The sequence below is a fragment of the Pantherophis guttatus genome, chromosome 1 (genome assembly GCF_059756535.1).
Source record: "Pantherophis guttatus breed Tessera chromosome 1, ASM5975653v1, whole genome shotgun sequence".
In the NCBI taxonomy this organism is placed as follows: Eukaryota; Metazoa; Chordata; class Lepidosauria; order Squamata; family Colubridae; genus Pantherophis; species Pantherophis guttatus.
This window is the reverse complement of record NC_142063.1, coordinates 159,191,195-159,208,779: the sequence shown is the minus strand read 5'-3', so window position 1 is coordinate 159,208,779 and position 17,585 is coordinate 159,191,195. Positions and strand designations below refer to the sequence as shown.

At 39.9% G+C, this 17,585-nt stretch overlaps 2 protein-coding genes across 10 annotated transcripts in view; both read left to right on the top strand.

Annotated features, from left to right (window-relative positions):
• Window positions 1-9,870, top strand: part of NCKAP1 (NCK associated protein 1) — a 77,941-nt gene extending 68,071 nt beyond the window's left edge. For 4 of the 8 annotated variants that reach the window (XM_087882079.1, XM_034429000.3, XM_087882078.1 and 1 more), the window contains 8 exons: window positions 1,252-1,345; window positions 3,819-3,901; window positions 4,168-4,248; window positions 5,234-5,327; window positions 6,790-6,906; window positions 7,398-7,507; window positions 8,080-8,169; window positions 8,933-9,870. In XM_087882079.1, the coding sequence (XP_087738205.1) occupies window positions 1,252-1,345; window positions 3,819-3,901; window positions 4,168-4,248; window positions 5,234-5,327; window positions 6,790-6,906; window positions 7,398-7,507; window positions 8,080-8,169; window positions 8,933-9,049 (786 nt within the window). In that variant the 3' untranslated portion in view covers window positions 9,050-9,870. Of the gene's footprint in view, window positions 1-1,251; window positions 1,346-3,818; window positions 3,902-4,167; window positions 4,249-5,233; window positions 5,352-6,789; window positions 6,907-7,397; window positions 7,508-8,079; window positions 8,170-8,932 lie in introns of all 8 variants that reach the window. The other 4 variants (XM_034428975.3, XM_034428995.3, XM_034428968.3 and 1 more) reach the window with 1 other exon arrangement.
• A 5,639-nt stretch (window positions 9,871-15,509) lies between these two features.
• FRZB (frizzled related protein) overlaps window positions 15,510-17,585 on the top strand; it is a 32,853-nt gene continuing 30,777 nt past the window's right edge. The window contains exon 1 of one of the 2 annotated variants that reach the window (XM_034428939.3): window positions 15,510-17,109. In XM_034428939.3, the coding sequence (XP_034284830.2) occupies window positions 16,620-17,109 (490 nt within the window). In that variant the 5' untranslated portion in view covers window positions 15,510-16,619. The remainder of the gene's footprint in view (window positions 17,110-17,585) is intronic. The other variant, XM_034428947.3, reaches the window with a different exon arrangement.

Sequence of the window (17,585 nt, the reverse complement as noted above, 5' to 3'; positions counted from 1 at the left end):
AAATCCACCAATAGAACTAGTTTAACCTCCTGACTCAGAGCCTAGGAGAACATCCTGGCCTTTATGAAAATCCAGAAAGGTCAGGGCCCTGCTGATCTGAGGTGATACTGTTCCACAGGGCAGGTACCATGACAGAGAAGGCATGACTTTGAAACCCACAAAAGTCATATTTCTTTATGGACAGGGCCTGGTGCATGCCAGTGCTATTTGTTCTGATGGGGTGAATACAAAAGACTGCAAGTATCCTGAACCCATTTAGGGTTTTATAGTGATTTACCAGCACATTGCATTATATCGAGAAATCCACTGCAACAATGCAGCATAAAACAAGAGTGTCACAGGCATAACATAATGTGCCCCAAACTGTTTGCACCACTTCTTTCTGGGCCAGCTGTGCATTAACGAATGCCCCCTTGATACTTTGAAGCACAACTTCTTGCCTTGGCTGCTTGATGGAAGTTGAAATCCAAAATGTGACTGGTTTAAAGTTGTCTATCCCTAATTTAAGGAAATCCAGTAATGATTCAGGAAACTTCATCCTTGAAATGTAGTATCATGCAGAGTGATATGGTATGTAACCTTAGAGCTATAGCTTTAATTCTTTGAATGCAAATTACCTATATCTTATAAATTAGTCTTAAAAATTTACTATAAAAATCCTGCCAAAATAGAAGAAGAAATGATAGAAGGCAATGTTTTGAAGCTCTAGCCAGACCAAACTCAGAAAATGTAAGTTATTTTTCCATGAAGAAAACCTGTAAAAGTGATGTTGACGTGAACCAATGATGTACTGTATTGGATATTGTGTTCTGCTGTATTTATGCTTTCAATTTTCTTTGCATATTATGCAGAGAATGTTATTTATAATTTGCTTTATTTTGCTTTGCTCTCTATTCTCTCTGCTGTGCTTTTTGCTCTGCTCTGCTCTGCTCTACTTTCTTTTTAGGCCATCTTAGTCCAGATTGAGGAATGCAATCCAGTTATTCCAAACCAGCTTTGGCCAATTTTGTGAGATGATTAGAACAATAAATGCTTTATGAAGCAGACAGAGCTTTTATTATTACACTCAAAGCTTTCTGTTTGCTGTGTATTTAGGCTAAAATAGTGTAATGACATAGTTCTTCTGGTCAGATACTAGGAAGATCTGGATTTCATGAGCTGTTTCCTGCTTGCCTCACTGAAATGTTCTAAAGCATGCACTTATTACTATACTCAGATCTGTGCCTGACCTGAGATCTTGCTTCGTCTTAGAAACTTGTGGTTGAGAATGTTGAAGTACTAACACAAATGAGGACCAGTTTTGATAAACCAGATCAGATGGCAGCTCTCTTCAAAAGATTGTCGTGTAAGTATTTTAATCAATAAAAGATGTAAATATTCATATTTGGTAATGTAATGGATAATAAAAGTTTCTCAGTGACAAAAATAAATAAATAGTCAAAATAGACCAACACTTTCAAATAAAGACTAAAATTAACAAGTTACACTTTCATTAACGAATTGCATAAATTTATGAACAGTCATATGTGGCTGATACAACAGCCTATTTAATTCATTAGCTGAATGAAACTCAGAAATAAAACTGTATAAAGACAAATATTTTAAAAGCTTGTAAGAATTTTAAGAGGTCATCAAAGTGGATTCTAAACAAGCTTCTGGAAAAAGTGCATTCGTTTTTTTCATTCTTTCCTTTTCATTCATTCTTAGATTTGATTTCCATTTCACAGACTTAACTTAATCTTCCTAGTTTGTTACCTTTCATTCAGAATTCGGAGCCAATGACTGGTGGGAGCTAAGTTTGAGAAAGCTGCAGTATGAGCTGAAGTAATTAGGTCATTGTCTTGCTAAATTATATGGGATTACTTTTATTTTCCACAACCCAGAGTTTTAAACAGAATATGGAGGCTACTCCACTGTCTGTGCTTTACCCTTGATCATCTTAGCTAATTAAATCCAGCTGGAGATGTATTTATTAATCGAGTCATTCATCAGTTTCTATAGCTGCCAACTCAATCAGGTGACTCAGGGCAGCCTACAATTCTAAAATGGTACAGTTAAAATAATTTTAAAAAATTAAAACAATAAAATCATCCACAAAATCAGTAAAATACAGGCAGCAGCCATGATGGTTAATCAACTAATGGTAAAGCCAAGTAACAAGGCTCTTAACACATTCAGAGCCCCAGACCCAGGTATATACTCAAGTTCTTAAAGCTTTGCAAAAAGCCAACTGGATTGGGGCAAATGGAAATGGTTATCTGGAGATCCTGCAGACATTTTTTTTTTTTTTTTAGAAAAAGTTCTTCTCTTGGTTCTGAAAGAGGAAGTGGCATGCCACCTTCTCAAATTTCCTTTTCTTGGGTTTTGGACTACTACTGTTTAGTAGCAATTATTTTCCTCTTGGATGAGATGGTAGAGTGGAGGATGGCCTTCTACTTTGATATGCTTAAGTGAAATATATTTTCTATGGTAGATATGTATCTGATACAGGCCTGGTTTCAGTTCTGAAACTGCTTTGGTGGATGATCCTTATTAGAAGAGCATGCAGCCCTGTTGATTTTCTAGAAGTCTTGATTTTTTAAAAAAATTGTATTTATTACATTAATTTCCTAGAACTACTTGTTATGTAGGATTTGGTGTCATTCTGATAATGATGAAACTGTACTGTTGAGCATGGTTTGTTTGGTCTAGTTGTGAGGTACTGCAGGGGTCTATGTTGTCCTCTTGTATTCTGTAACATCCATGTGAAAGGCTGGATGGAATCATGTGAAGATTTGAAGCCAGGGACAATCAGCATGCCGGTGGTATACAGGGCCTCACCAATGTATAGAGACAATATTAACTTATGAGCACTGGCAAACAGAAACTACTAACAAGATAGACATGCTTCTGGAAGCAGGTATAGTGAACAGAAGGTATTTATAGAAATAGTATTGTTCCCCCAAAGTCCAAGCATTTGCATTGGCTATCAGCTCAAAATGATTTTTTTACCATCATCATTTCCTTATGAGGATATGAATAAATAATCTTGCATTTGTGCTGTAGACCACCTTTGAAAATAATTTGGAGGCTTCACCTGTGAGAAATGGTGCTTCTTGGTTACTGAAGGACATGCAAAGGCAGAGTTATACTTCACTCTGAAGTTTATACTTCAGTTACACTTCACATCTTTTCTCTGAAATTCACCTATTCCTTTTTCACTTTCACACTTGCTAAAGGTAGTAATGTTAAGTAAGGCTCAAATGACCTTGAGCATAAATCAATGTCTGATCAATCCAGTGCTTGAGAAATTTAGAGGGAATCTTAACGGGCAGTTTACAAGCAGCCTTTGGGAACTGTACATGGAATGAAGTTCACCTTGGTTGTAGTTCTCTCTGTATGGGACTGTATCTTGATTTACTAGTTCATTTCCATTGATAGCTTAAGGCAATGGTCTTCCTCCAGAAATTCTCGCTGTGGCGGGAGATTTTGGGCCAGGCAGGTATGTCCATGAGATTTTAAAATGCAAATATTTTTCTCCTGGTTCATGCTCCACCTCCCACAGCAGGGGTCCTCCAACCCTTGGTCCATGGACCGGCACCGGCTGTTGCATGCCAGCAACAGGGCCACGTAAACAAGTGAAGTCCCATTCACATGATGTAGGCAGCATGCAAAACCACGCCTCCTCTGGTCCACGGAAAAACCTTTATCCACGGAACCCTGGTGCCCAAAAAATTGGGGGCTGCTGTCCTACAGAACTTAGCACAGACAAAAGAAATGCTGTTTATGAGCATAAATTAATGAAAATTTGTTTCACAGTCTTTACATTTTTTTTCCAGCTGTGGATAGTGTTTTGAAGAGGATGACTATTATTGGTGTTATTTTATCATTCCGATCACTTGCACAAGAAGCGCTTAGGGATGTAAGTACTGTGTTGTGCATTGTAATTCTTCTGTAAAACACATTCATTTACCTTAATGTAAATTGAATGAAATATATTACAAAAGTAAATGTAATTAAGTGCTAATAACTGTAAATGAGGTAAATAAGGTCTCTGTAGCCTTAACATAACTGCCATGCATAAACTGAGGACAGCACGGGATAAATATATGCAGAAATCATAAAATGCTGTCAAAAGGGAGAAAAGTTATAAGAAAGAAATTATTTTTCTGTGTTCCCTTATCCTAGGTTTTATCCTATCACATTCCTTTCCTTGTAAGTTCAATTGAAGACTTTAAGGACCACATTCCAAGAGAGACTGATATGAAGGTAAGAATTTTCTCCTGAGAGTAGTGGATGATTTAATTCCAATAAAGAATATTTATATATCAAATCATAAAAGCAATACACCACAGTAGCTGTGGAATGTCTGGGTGGTTTTGATTAACATGATAAAAAGAATCATAGTATTGTGATCATTTACAATTCCACATTTTGTCATCTTCAACACAAGTAAAGAAGAACTATTTATAGTAATCAGAAATATTAAGTGATGTCTTAGGAAAGATTGGGGAGAAATTGTCATCAGTAGAGGGAATAGAATAGTACCAGGGAAGAAAGTGAAAAAGGGAAGTTAAGATTGATTAGAAAAGAGGAAAGAGAATAATCATTTATTGTTACTTTTACATTTAGCAAGAATTTCTAATTTATAGTTGTTGAAATATTCCTTAAATAAATGGATATTTTAAAATCATTTTGGTCTGAGGAGTTCTAAGACACAGATGCAAACAAGTATAGGATGGTAAGAATTTGCAGCTCAATAGTTACTGGTAGGTGGTTTTTCTGACAAGCACTGGGATAGAATTGTTCTCTATCATGGAGCCCCTAAACCAGTAGCATAGCAGAAGAAGAAATTTGAAAGATGATTTTTTTTATTTTTTTATTTATTTATTTATTTATTTATTTATTTATTTATTTATTTAATAAATGTACATAATTGCATGATTCATACACGGCAGCGAATTTTGAAATGTAGTTTTTAGGATAATGAGCATTCATCCTCTAAAATGATAGATTTTTGCTTTGAAATAAAATCAGATTTGATTTACAGGAGACATCTGGAATCAAATTCTTTTATATGAGACAAGAAGCATTTACAGCACAAGTGCCTGAAGTTACTTAGATTCTCAGTTAGTGCATCTCGAAAACAATTTTCAAATCATATTAGTTTTTCCACTTTTCCCTAATTCTGTTTTTAATCTAATGAAATTTCATATAGTCATATTTCATTCTACAGTAGTGTTTTGCTTTTCAGGTTGCAATGAATGTATATGAGCTCTCATCAGCTGCAGGACTCCCATGTGAAATAGATCCTGCCCTGGTTGTAGCTCTTTCTTCTCAAAAATCAGGCAAGATTATAACTCATGTGGATAGTGAGTGTTGTGTGATACTTCTGCATTCAGCCATTTACTGTCGTCAAATCAACTTGTTGATTTTATCTCCCTTTATTTTAGAGCACACAAAGGGTTTTTCTTTTCAATCAACATTCTATTTACAGGATAAAATATTTCAAGATTACTGCTATTATTTGTATGCTTTATTTATGGCGGGGGGAAAAAGTAGCGAAAAACTGATACAAATATATTTCCCCATGAATGCATGCAGCTAGAGGAGGTGGCTAATTGCTTGGTCTTGATTTAAGTTTCATGAATGAAGGCAAATATATGTGTCCCAGGATAATGTTGCAGGATCCAATCTGGGTCAGTCACCGGGACCAGAGATTTAGTCTTCCGAGCTTTCGGACTTGTGCTGGAGCCCATCCTCAAGGAACTTCTCTCTAACAGAGTGTGTGCTTTGGACTATTCTATGTGTGGTAATTTATATGGTGCCTAGTTGTGTGTGACTTTTTAGTTGTTGATTGGGGTGTTGATGGCCGGCTATTAAGTTGTTGGCTGTTGTTTCCAAGTTGATTTAAGTTTATTCATCTTAGCCCCTATCTAGGATACAAAATGTCATGTGTTTTCATTTGAACCAAGTTGAAATGAATATGGGGCAGTGGTGGGCTGCTCCCGGTTCGTAGTAAAAATTTGTAGTAGTTCGGAGAACCAGTAATAACATTGGCTGGCCACGCCCCTGAACCAGTCCCCAGCCCGGTTGCCACTCGCTTACCCCACCCACCTCATCAGAGGCTTCTTCTTTTTTTTTTTACTTTTAAAAGCATTTTTTCTATAACCTCTTCGGCCGAAAAAATGCTTTTAAAAGTTTTTAAAAAAAGCCTCTGATGATCCTGCGGCTCAGCTGGGATCGTCAGAGGCTTTTAAAAGATTTTTTTTTCTGCAACCTCTTTGGCCAAAGAGGTTGTAGAAAAAAAATGCCTTTAAAAGCCTCTGGCGATCCCAGCTGAGTTGCCTGATCGTCAGAGGCTTCTAAAAGCATTTTTTTCTGCAACCTTTTAAGGTTGTAGAAAAAATGCTTTTAAAAGTATAAAAAAAAAAAGTTGGCCACGCCTACCCAGTCACATTACCCCCACCACCAATCCACACCCACAAAATAAGCCACGCCCACAGAACCGGTAGTAAAAAATTTTAGAACCCACCCCTGATACGGGGTCCTTAAAACATTTTATTTGTAACTCATCCTAAGTTTCCAATTCTCAATAACTTCATGTCTTCTTTTAACGAACTATATACTATATATTTTGCTGGTCTCCCCTTTAGTATCCTTTTTTAAAAACATTAATGTTATGGCAATTCGTTTTTCTTTTTCTTTTTTTTTCTTGAGTTTTCTTTTCAGTGATTAAACTAGGGTGTGTTTCTTTCTGGACCCCCCACTCCCCAATAAATTATTGTTTTAATTTGAATTCATTTTCAGAAAATATTAGTCCAGAGGAGGAATATAAAATTGCTTGCCTTCTGATGGTCTTTGTGGCAGTCTCCTTACCGACTTTGGCTAGTAATGTGATGTCTCAATACAGTCCTGCCATTGAAGGTAATATTTGTGGGAATTCATGGAGAGAATCTGTTAACTATTCAGTTGAAACTATTGATTTCAATTTATGGTCTTGGTGATTGCATTTTGGTGTGGAATAACAAGTCATTTTTATCTCACAGTGGTACTTTTCAAAAAGTCAATCTCTTGCTTCAATCTACTTGGTTTTTAGAGATTAGTGATTAGAAAATGTTAAGCTGTAGTGCAGCATCCCCCAACTTCTGGGCACCAGGGACCATTTCCGTGGACTGGAGGGGGCATGGTTTTGTGTGCTATCTGCATCCTGTGGATGGGGCTTCGTTTGTTTGCGCAGCCCAGTTTCTGGCATGCCACGGACCAGTGTCGGTCTATGGACCAGGGGTTGGGGATCCCTGCTGTAGTGGAAGTATTTATAAGATGAAAAACAGTAATGAGCATTATCTGGACGAGTACTGAAATGTGTGTGTGTGTGTATGAAAAAAATGAAATAATACAAATGTATTTTTGCCTAGGTCACTGTAACAATATCCATTGCCTGGCAAAAGCAATCAATCAGATTGCTGCAGCCTTATTTACCATTCACAAGGGAAGCATTGAAGATCGTCTCAAAGAATTTTTGGCTGTATGTACAATTATTTTTTCCAAAATAACCTGCTCCAGAAATTAATCTGTCTTTTGCAAAGTTTGCAGCTATACTGTGTTTAATTTACACTGTTTGTTATCAATCCTGATAATATTGAGGGAGGGGGGGTTTACTATAGTGAATGTCCATTTTTGCTTTGCTTATTGCATTTCATTAGAATTAATATATTCCAGGGATCCGAGCACCCAAATGAAACCATTCAGATAGTGTTCAATTAGTCCCATTCATTTCTTTATTACTCATTACTCTATATTTCCCATGTTTGCTACATTCTTTAGCATTGCAAATTACCATTAGTCTTACATAGTATTTGTATCAGACATTGCTGAATGAAATAGTATGCCTTAAAAGTAGGAGGAACTGTAACTTGTTTTGTTTATGTTTAATCAAGTTATATGTGATTATAATTTATCACTTCTTATATGATCATGATTTATCACTTGTTGCTTGTATGTACACTGAGAGCTTATGCACCGGAGACAAATTCCTTGTGTGTGTCCAACCACACTTGGCCAATAAAGAATTCTCATTCTAATGTGTGCACCTTACAGCTTGCCTCCTCCAGTCTACTAAAAATTGGCCAGGAGACAGACAAAACCACTACAAGGAACAGAGAATCTGTTTACTTACTTCTTGACATGGTAAGCTTTAATCCTAACTATTGTTCTTTAAAGCTGTTTTGCTAGTAAGCAGAGAGAGATTGTTGTGGATCACAGAAAAATAATTGCTCAACAAGTTCAACTTATTAAAATAATTTCTACACCAGCCTTCTTCCCCCTACTTTTGTTTCAAACTGGACATATACTGGTTGCAGATTTTGTGACTCTTAGTTCAGTACAGTAGGAGCCCACAATATTATATACTGTCTTTGCTTTCTCTTCTGTGTCGTCTCTCACTCCAGCAGTTTCCCATTTAAATTTTCTCAGCAGTACATACACCATTATCAAGTGCATTTCTGAAAGTAACTTTATTATTGTGATGTCATGGTCATTCAGCTCACTCGGAAACTATAAAGAGAACAAAAGTAGTAGGTTAACCATTGCGATTCTTTCCTATTGGTCAAAGTCTGCTAGCAATGTGACATAATTTCTGCATCTAAATTGATCTGTGCACATCTCATTCAGCCCAATGAATGAGAGTAATTTATAATGCATCCAGAAGGAGCAGGCTAACTTATTTGGTTTACAGGCTTTACAGACTGGGAGCTAGACCAGCAGCTTGAATCTCCTTGTCAGACATTGCCCCCAAAATGCCATTTGTATTGAAGCCTTAGTTGAATGGTGTGGGTGTGGGTGTGTTGGTGTGTGCCATAGGGGCATCCATAAACATAGGAAGACCAATTTTACCAGCATCCTGAATTCTACTCTTTGCCCCGATTCTGACTGATTTCCTCTTTCATCTTAGATTGTGCAGGAGTCTCCCTTCCTGACTATGGATCTTCTGGAGTCCTGCTTTCCCTACGTCTTGCTACGGAATGCGTACCATGCTGTGTACAAACAAAGTGTCACATCCTCTGCCTGAATAGCTACTTATCTGGAGACCAATTAAGCACGCCTCTCTGTTGCCTCAGTTTTACTTGTAAACTGTGGAGCTATTTTTATTTTATGGCCTGGCAGAGTTTTGTGGATTCTAAACTTTTTCCCAATGCAGTTGTATTTCTGACCAGTGGTTTCTTAATATGGTTGTATTACAATATAAGCTTGGCTGATTTTAGGTTGCACATTTGCTGAAATTATTCCTTTTTTTTCTTTTTTAGAGTCTCAGTTCTGTTCAAAAGAGAAATGCTGAAGTTATGGGTTTTTTTTCATATTTGATCATGCAGAAATCATAATGGCTTGTTTATCTCCATGAAGAACTCTATTTAGTGATTATTTTAGTGTTCCTCGTTTTCATCTGTGTGTAAATTATTTCATATAGGGAGAATTTACAACCTGTACCTATTGTTCTTATCAGAAATAAGATCTGGATGTGCATTTCTGTGAACTACAACATTTTTACTTTATTTTTTGAAACACTCACTCAGATTAATGACAGATGCTATCTAATATTTTAAAAAGAAGTTATAGGATTGGTTATCCTTAAACAATCTTCTCCATACAATCTGAAATGAGAAAAAGTGATTTTGTTTGTACAAAGCCTACATAGTGAAATTTTTTAAGACTAATGTCCATGGTGCCCCATTGGCATTAACACTACATTGTATCCTCCTGTATAATAAACATTCTTATGCATTTATCAAATGTTGATAAAATGTTAGCCCTTAACCACTTTTTATATGTTTTAAATTTTTGAAATTCAAGTGTATCTTCCATTACATACAATAAACACTACACTGAAACGTGCTGGTGATTTTGCTATTTTATACTAAGCTAGACTGAACTGACACAATTTTAATGTATCTTTATCTAGGAATTTCTATAATGTTTGACTTTTTTTGTACAGAATATATTTTTAGTTTCTAACATCTACAGAAGAAAGAGCAATACAAGTTGTATTTCCCTTATTATCATCTCTAAAGATTATGATCACAGTACTGTTGATTGAAGAGTATTTAATTTTTGAATATTTTTAATCTATTAAAAACACCTAGCATTGCAGGTTGCTCTGCATTTTCCTTACTGTAACTAAAGGAAGCAAAAAATTCATTCCCTGCTTCCCCTAACTTTTGGTAACATACGTTTCAGTTACTTTTGAATACCTGGCGTAATAATCATAATGCAGTCCAACAGTTGTTTATGCCAATCCTTTGCCATTAGTTCACACATGAACAAGCCAACACTTTAAAAATGCAAAAAAAATTGCATACATTTTCCACAGCATTTTGGCCATTCAATGTGAGTGTAAGTAAAAGGGTCAAAGAGATTCCAAGAAATATAGTACTGAAATCCTATGCTCTTGAATATTTCCTAAAATTCAACACATAAAATTGAACTGGTTCCCTAGCTTTATGAAATTTACATAGCCTCCTATCTCTTCAGAATCAAATCTGGCTGCTGCACAACAATCAAATGAAAAAAGTACATAAAGCAGGTATGAAATTCAAATTTATAAATATATTTATGAATTAAATCTATATAGGCATCCATCTCATATACTTTGAGTTCCATATTTGATTCATTTTGCCAACTTACAAAAATGGCTTTTGCTGATGTAATGAAGCTCAAGTTGAATGAATGATTTTGTTGTGTTAGCTGCTGATAATTAAAGATAAGATAAAGCTTGTGTAGAAAATGTGAGGTGTTAGAGCACATACTGTCATTGTCCTTAAGTCAAGTTGACTTTGCAAGACTAATAGAAAGTACATACTGTGGGATTAGAGTAAACCAATGAGTTAAGTATACCTTAGAGACTGGCAAACAGAACTGTTTAACAACAAACAACTATTTAACAACAATTTAGATGCAAATATGTGTACTTTTAAAAAAAGATTAGAGGTGCTTAGTTAATCGCAAACTAGAGTAAATATTAAAGATGAGATATATAGAAGGAAGAGCCTTGTCTCAAGTTATCCTTATCCAGCTCAAGTAATCTTTATTATAATGAAACAATGGACTGTGTTATTAGGAAAGATCAGAGTCCTGAATTAAAGCTGTTCATTTTTTCACTCCACCAGGACTAACACTGCATTAGACAGAGTCTGAAAATACAGCAGCTGATTTTGTTATTTGTGGTTTTCCTCCTAGGTAGAAAAACAAATTGGCTTATTCTTGGAAACTATATAGTTTGACTGAGGGGCTAGTGACAAAAAACAATCACCATGATAGGTTTGTGCACTCCCCTTTGCTACTAACCTATGGTGTTGCACATTCCCATGAACCTCAAGCTTTGTTTTGAAAATCCATTTACAGTCTTATGGCTCTTTACCCTTTGAAATTTTTATTAGAACCCATGTTTTACTTTTAAGCAAGGATCCCTTCCCATACAGTTGCTCTCCATTTCTGTGTCCAGCTGTCTTAACAAATTTCTCACTTAGCAATAGAAATTTTGAGCTCAATTGTATCGTACGTTGAGGACTACCTGTATCTGAAGATGAATCTGGAGACTGGTATATGCAAAACAGCTGCCTTTCCCAAATCTATACCCTTCTCCTTTCATCTTTTCCATGTTATTTCCTATTTCTCTACCATCCTACTGACAAGTCAGATATTGTCCAGGGGTTTTAAATTTAATAATAAACACCTTTAAAGTCTAGAGCATGGGTATCAAACTTGCTGCGTCATGTTGCTGTCACATGATGTAGCACGATGTTTTTTCCCTTAGCGGAACTGGGGTGGGCATGGCCTGCGTGTGGCTTATCCAGCCCACGGGCCACCAGTTTGACACCCTTGGTCTAGAGAAAGGCAGATGCCCCTGTAGGATGAATAATAAATATGAAAGATGTAAGAACTGAATTAGCCTCCTTGCTAAACAATTTCCAGCTAAGACATGGACTTTGAGATGAAGAAATAAGTCAATACACAACCTATTAGGCAAAGGTTGTTTTGAAGAGGAAACTTGATAAGGTGAGGTGTAGAATTAAATGCAGGCAGTGGGCAGAGTTTGGAAACTGATAGTTGTAAATGGTAATTGTTATAACTTGCAGACAGGTGATCCCTACAATTGCTGAAGTTTTATTCTCTAGTATACTGGTGTGACTGGAACTGAACCCCCCTATTAATAAGTTCATATGTAAATCCTCTGATATGTCCTGAACTGTGTGACTTTGTTATGAATGAAAGCAATCAATAATTCATGCAGCCTTGGGCTTTCCCCCAAATGTAACCTATAAAACTGTGAGGAATCATACTACATTCTTCCCCTCATTCCAATAGTATCATCTGGTTGGCAGAAAAAAACTCCCTTAATGAGTTGGTTGTTTTATTTCTGCAATAGTTGATGGGGCTTTGTAAATGATCGAGTTAAAGGACTTTTACTCAGGGTTCCTCAAGTTTATTCCTATTGCCTATGACAGGCTCTCCCTTTGGATGTCAGAATTCGGTTATTCATTGCTTACTATATTATGTAAACCCAGTCGTGGCTTATAAATCAAGCATTATCTAGTGGCATGATGAAGTTGACCAATTGTAACTTAATCTGTAAACTTTATAATGGGAATCTTATAAATCATTTAAAGTAAGACACTACTTAACACAGAAGATTCAGAATGAGGGAATCCTGATCAGGTGGCTTCTGGTCAAAAGCCCCTGGCCATTGCTCCTCTAGGTAACGTGCCATTGTCCATCTGTTCAGGAAGTTTAAACTTCCTGTAACTTAGACCTATTCAGAAGACAACCTTGTTGAACTCAGTGTATTTTCTTCCTAAGCAATTGAGCATACATTGGCAATAAGTAACATAAAGATGTTGCGATCCATCTTGCTATATCACTATGAAAAACTATTTGATCAACTACTGACCCTTGGCAATGTTCAAGGAAACTCTCAGCATATTTCTTTTGCAGAAGTTCCAAGGAAATTAAAATTAAAATTGAAACAGTATATTTTATCAAATGTAGAATTCATATTGTTAGCTATCCCCGTAGGGTTTTGATAGCCAGTTTATTTCATTCGGAATTTTTATTCCAGTCCATACAGAGACACAAGCCCAAATATTTTTTTAAATTGGAAAAGGTTAATAGAAACAAACAAACAAACAATCTTCCAGAAATATTGTTCTTGGCCCACCATATAAAAGGTCTATTTATTACATCTTCCCATTAGATTCAAATACAGATTATTTGTTCTAACTATTGCAATACAGCCATACACAGTACAGAAAAAAGTAACTATAGGAAAACACTAGGCAAGTCTTCGGTATACCTTTAAAAGAAAAAAAGTACCACTGAAATAGGAAGCTGACAACAGCTGCATATCATTCCCAACTTGACCTTCTTTTTGGCCTTGGAGGTTTTTTTGTGACTGTCTTAAGTTACATTACACAAAGGTTGCACCTGTAACAAATTACACATGCCATTTTAAATTTCCCTACCAGAATATCATGAATATTTATATATGAAATGTCCGTAATTTCATTTGTATCTACGGTTTAACTGAAAGCCAACCTGCTCTGGAGTCCTTGGAGAACTGCAAGTTTTAGAAAGTTGCAAAGAACTTTTTCCCCCCTGAGGATTTATCAAGCAGTTATCAATGCTGGATTGTTTTATTGTGTCATAGTATATACTAGTATTGTTTTGTATTTTCCAATACAGCCACAGACTGCCCAAATTTGCTAGAAAGCAGGAATATCACTCGAAGCTAATTTCATACACCCTCCAAGGAAAATGAGACTATATTCCCGACATAGATATCCTGTCCTGTCCTCCCCCTCCCAATTTCCCTCAATGATCTACTGACTACTACTGTATGAGTAGTTTAAATGACAGCCCCATGTTAAAGCCCCCCCTCCCCAAAACCTGGTAGCAATTAGCTAACCTTGTCTGATCTTGAAAAACCCAAGCAGTGTCTGACCTGATTGGTATTTGGATAGGAGGAACCAGGAAACTATAAACTCTGAAAGCTGAAAAACACTCCAAATGGGAACCCACTTTATTGTTGCCGAGAAAACAACCTGGACATGTCCATGAAGACATCAGGAGTCAAGTTCAACTTGAAGATTAACCTTTTAGGACTGTGCAGCCCTTTGGATTCAAACTGGTGCTTTGGGGTGTCCAGGGATGCAAATGCAGCACCAGCCTGCAATCTTTAACCATGAACTAACTGTACAGCAACAAGAGTAGGCAATAAAATAATCTAAAGGAGAAGTGTCAAACTCAAGGCCCAGCGGCCAGATCTGGCCTCCGGGGTGCTTAGATCTGGCCCATGGGGCTACCCTGGAAACGGTGAAGAACTGGCCCGCAGTGCCTCTGCTAGTGAAAACAGCTTGAAAGGCCACACACAGCCCTCCCAAGCTCCATTTTTACTGGCAGAGGGTTGCAGGAGGCCATTGCAGCTGAGAAAGGAGTTCAGGAACCCGTTTTCACTGGCAGAGTGCTCGGGCCACCACAGGCGCCCCCAACACGAGTGACATCAAGCTGGCCACACCCACCCCGGCCATGCCATCTCGGCCCTCCCGAGGTCAAACACAACCCTGATGAGGCCCTCAATGAAATCGAATTTTACACCCCTGATCTAAAGCAATCAAGAGGATGATTGCATACTTTCTCCCACTGTAGAGTTATAAAAATGCCACTGGAAAAAGCAGAGGGCTGAGTACAACTTAACAATTTTTGTACCATAGCCATACAGGAAACCACCTTAAGCCATTATTAAACACCGGGAGCAATGAAGGGCTGACCCTCACTCAAAATTACTACTCAAAAGAGCCTTGGTAGTACAGTGGTTTAATGCACCCTGTTATTAACACAGCTGCCTGCAATTTCTGCAGGTTCGAATCTCACCAGGCTCAAGGTTGACTCAGCCTTCCATCCTTTCTAAGGTAGGTTAAATGAGGACCCAGTTTGTGGGGGCAATAAGATGACTTTGTATAAATATACAAAAGCATGAAGGCTATTGCTTAACGCATTGTAAGCCGCCCTGAGTCTCCGGAGAAGGGCGGCATATAAATCAAATTAAAAAAAATAAGTAAAAAAAAAATTCTTTTGTAACTGTTCCTTCTAGCCAAATGAGGGCGCAGAAATGCCCTGGGAGAGGTGGCAGTTTCCTTTCTATTTTCATCTCTCTTGGCTGAGTGTAAAGGAGAGGGTGAAAACAAAAGCATAGTTGAGAGATGAGGAGCAAAGGTGATTTCCTGTTAGGCTGCCTCTTGCAGGGAATTCTGCTGCCCTGCTTGGTTGCTTTCCACCTTGTTTGGTGGGAGGGTGCGCATTGGCCAGTGTCTGCCGTGCCCCAGAGATCAGTAGGAAATGAAGGGGGGTCCAAGGGTGGGAGAGAAGGGCGGAGGTGGCAGCAAGGGGAGAAGGTCTGCTTTCTATTTGTTCCTGAAGATCAAAAGCATCTGGATCCATGTGGAAAAAGCTGCCTTTGGCCGCTAAGTGAAAGTTTTCCCAAAGATGGGGGTGGGTGGGTTGTGGATGGGGTGGGGTGGGGGGAAAGCCAGGACAAACGAAAGCGGCCTTTATTAAAAGACAAAAAAGGGAAGGTTTGGGGGACTTTTAAGGCAAACTCTATGAGCTGCTTCTGCTGTTGGGGAGAAAGAAAGAAAAGGTAGCAGAAAGTTGTAAAAAGGAAAAGTAGAAAGAAAAAGAATGACGAGTCTCTCTCTCTCTCTCTCTCACACACACACACACACTTCTCCCTTAACTCCCTGAGGAATTTAAGGCTGGTTTCAGAGAGAGGAGCGGGAGGATTAGGGTGCTTTACTTTTCCTAAACCAAGTTGCCAGTTAAGGGGGAAGAATCTCAGTAGGGAGCGGCTCATTTTCGGCCAGAACCAGAAGCTGCTCCCCCCCAAAAAAACCCGGCGCGAAACAAGCGAAAGAGGCGGCCGCTTTCCAGATGGATAAACAGAAAAGGAGCGGGGGCGCATGGCCGGGAGGGAAGCGGAGGCAGCCTCAGGTCAGGTCTCTCCTCTGAGCCTCCCAGGAAAAAAAGGGGAGGGGGCGCGGGAGGGAGAGAGCCGGGAAAGGGCGGCGGTGGGGGGTGCGGGTGCGGCTCGAGAAGGGAGGTGGGGCTCTCCGGCCGGGAGAGCGTGAAAAAGCAGCGGCGCAATTCCAGTCACACATCAGCGAAGCCGGGCTCGTCCGCCGGCGCGCTCCCTTCCCTTCTCCCTCAAGAAACTTCTCGACCTCGCGCCTCTCCCGGCCCCCCGCAAGCGCGACTTCTTTCACTCGGCGTCTCTTAGCCCGCTGCTTGCTCCCTTCCGCCCGAGCGGGATCCCCTCAGCGGACGCAAAGGAAGCCTTGCTCTTCCCCCCATCCCCCACCTGGAGCCTGGAGGCGAGAGGGATCGCGCGACCTCGCTCCCCGCCCGGGCTGTGCGCGAAGAGTTTGGGAGAGGCTCCTCTGCCAGCTCTCGGCAACGCCCCCGCCGCGGCCAGACTATTTGTAGGAGTCGCCCGGAGAGGATCCCCGAGCAGTTGGGCGGCTGGAGGAGGAATCCAGCAGCCACCTCCGCCGGGAAGAAAGCGGGCTTCGAAGCGGGAGGTGGGTGGGGAGAGGATGTCTCTGGGCTGGGGCCAGGGCTCTGGGAAGATGCTGCTGCTTCCGTCCGCTCTGCTGCTTGCCCTGGCCGGGCTACTGGCTTCCTGGGCGCCTCTGGCGCGGGGCGCGGCTTGCGAGCCGGTGCGCATCCCTCTGTGCAAATCTCTGCCCTGGAATATGACCAAGATGCCCAACCACCTGCACCACAGCACGCAGGCCAACGCCATCCTGGCCATGGAGCAGTTCGAAGGGTTGCTGGGCATCCACTGCAGCCCGGACCTGCTCTTCTTCCTCTGCGCCATGTACGCGCCCATCTGCACCCTCGACTTCCAGCACGAGCCCATCAAGCCTTGCAAGTCCGTCTGCGAGAGGGCCCGGGCCGGTTGCGAACCGGTCCTCATCAAGTACGGCCACGCCTGGCCGGATAGCCTGGCCTGCGACGAGCTGCCGGTCTACGACCGAGGGGTCTGCATTTCCCCCGAGGCGATCGTCACAGCCGAAGGATCCGGTGAGTCGCCTTCAGTTTTCCTCCCCAGAGGCAGACACCATCCTGGGAGCCCTGCCCCTGCCCCTGCCCCTGCCCTTCTGCTCCTTCTGACATTTCCCTTCCACCTCTCTAATCCTGGCTAGAATTGGGACCAATTCTACGGATTTTCTGGATCCCTGGAGACTCCCAAGTTCAGAATCGCACATTTTCCTTAAAATTCCTCCACCATCACCTTGTCTAAAGGCCTCTTGGACAAATGAAATTGGGATGGGGAGTTGGAGAAACCAGAACCACTGTGGGGGGGGGGAGTGTGTACTATGAGGGAGGGGGAAAATAAACGCTCAGGGTTCCTTCTTCCTAAAAGAACCTGTAGAATTCCTCCTCAACTAAACAACCATTGTCTCAAATCTGCTGGCCTTTCTTATTTTACCCCACATTAACTGTCAGTCAATCCTTGTCTTCTTTCCCCAATTACCCATCTTTTTCCTTGATTCCAA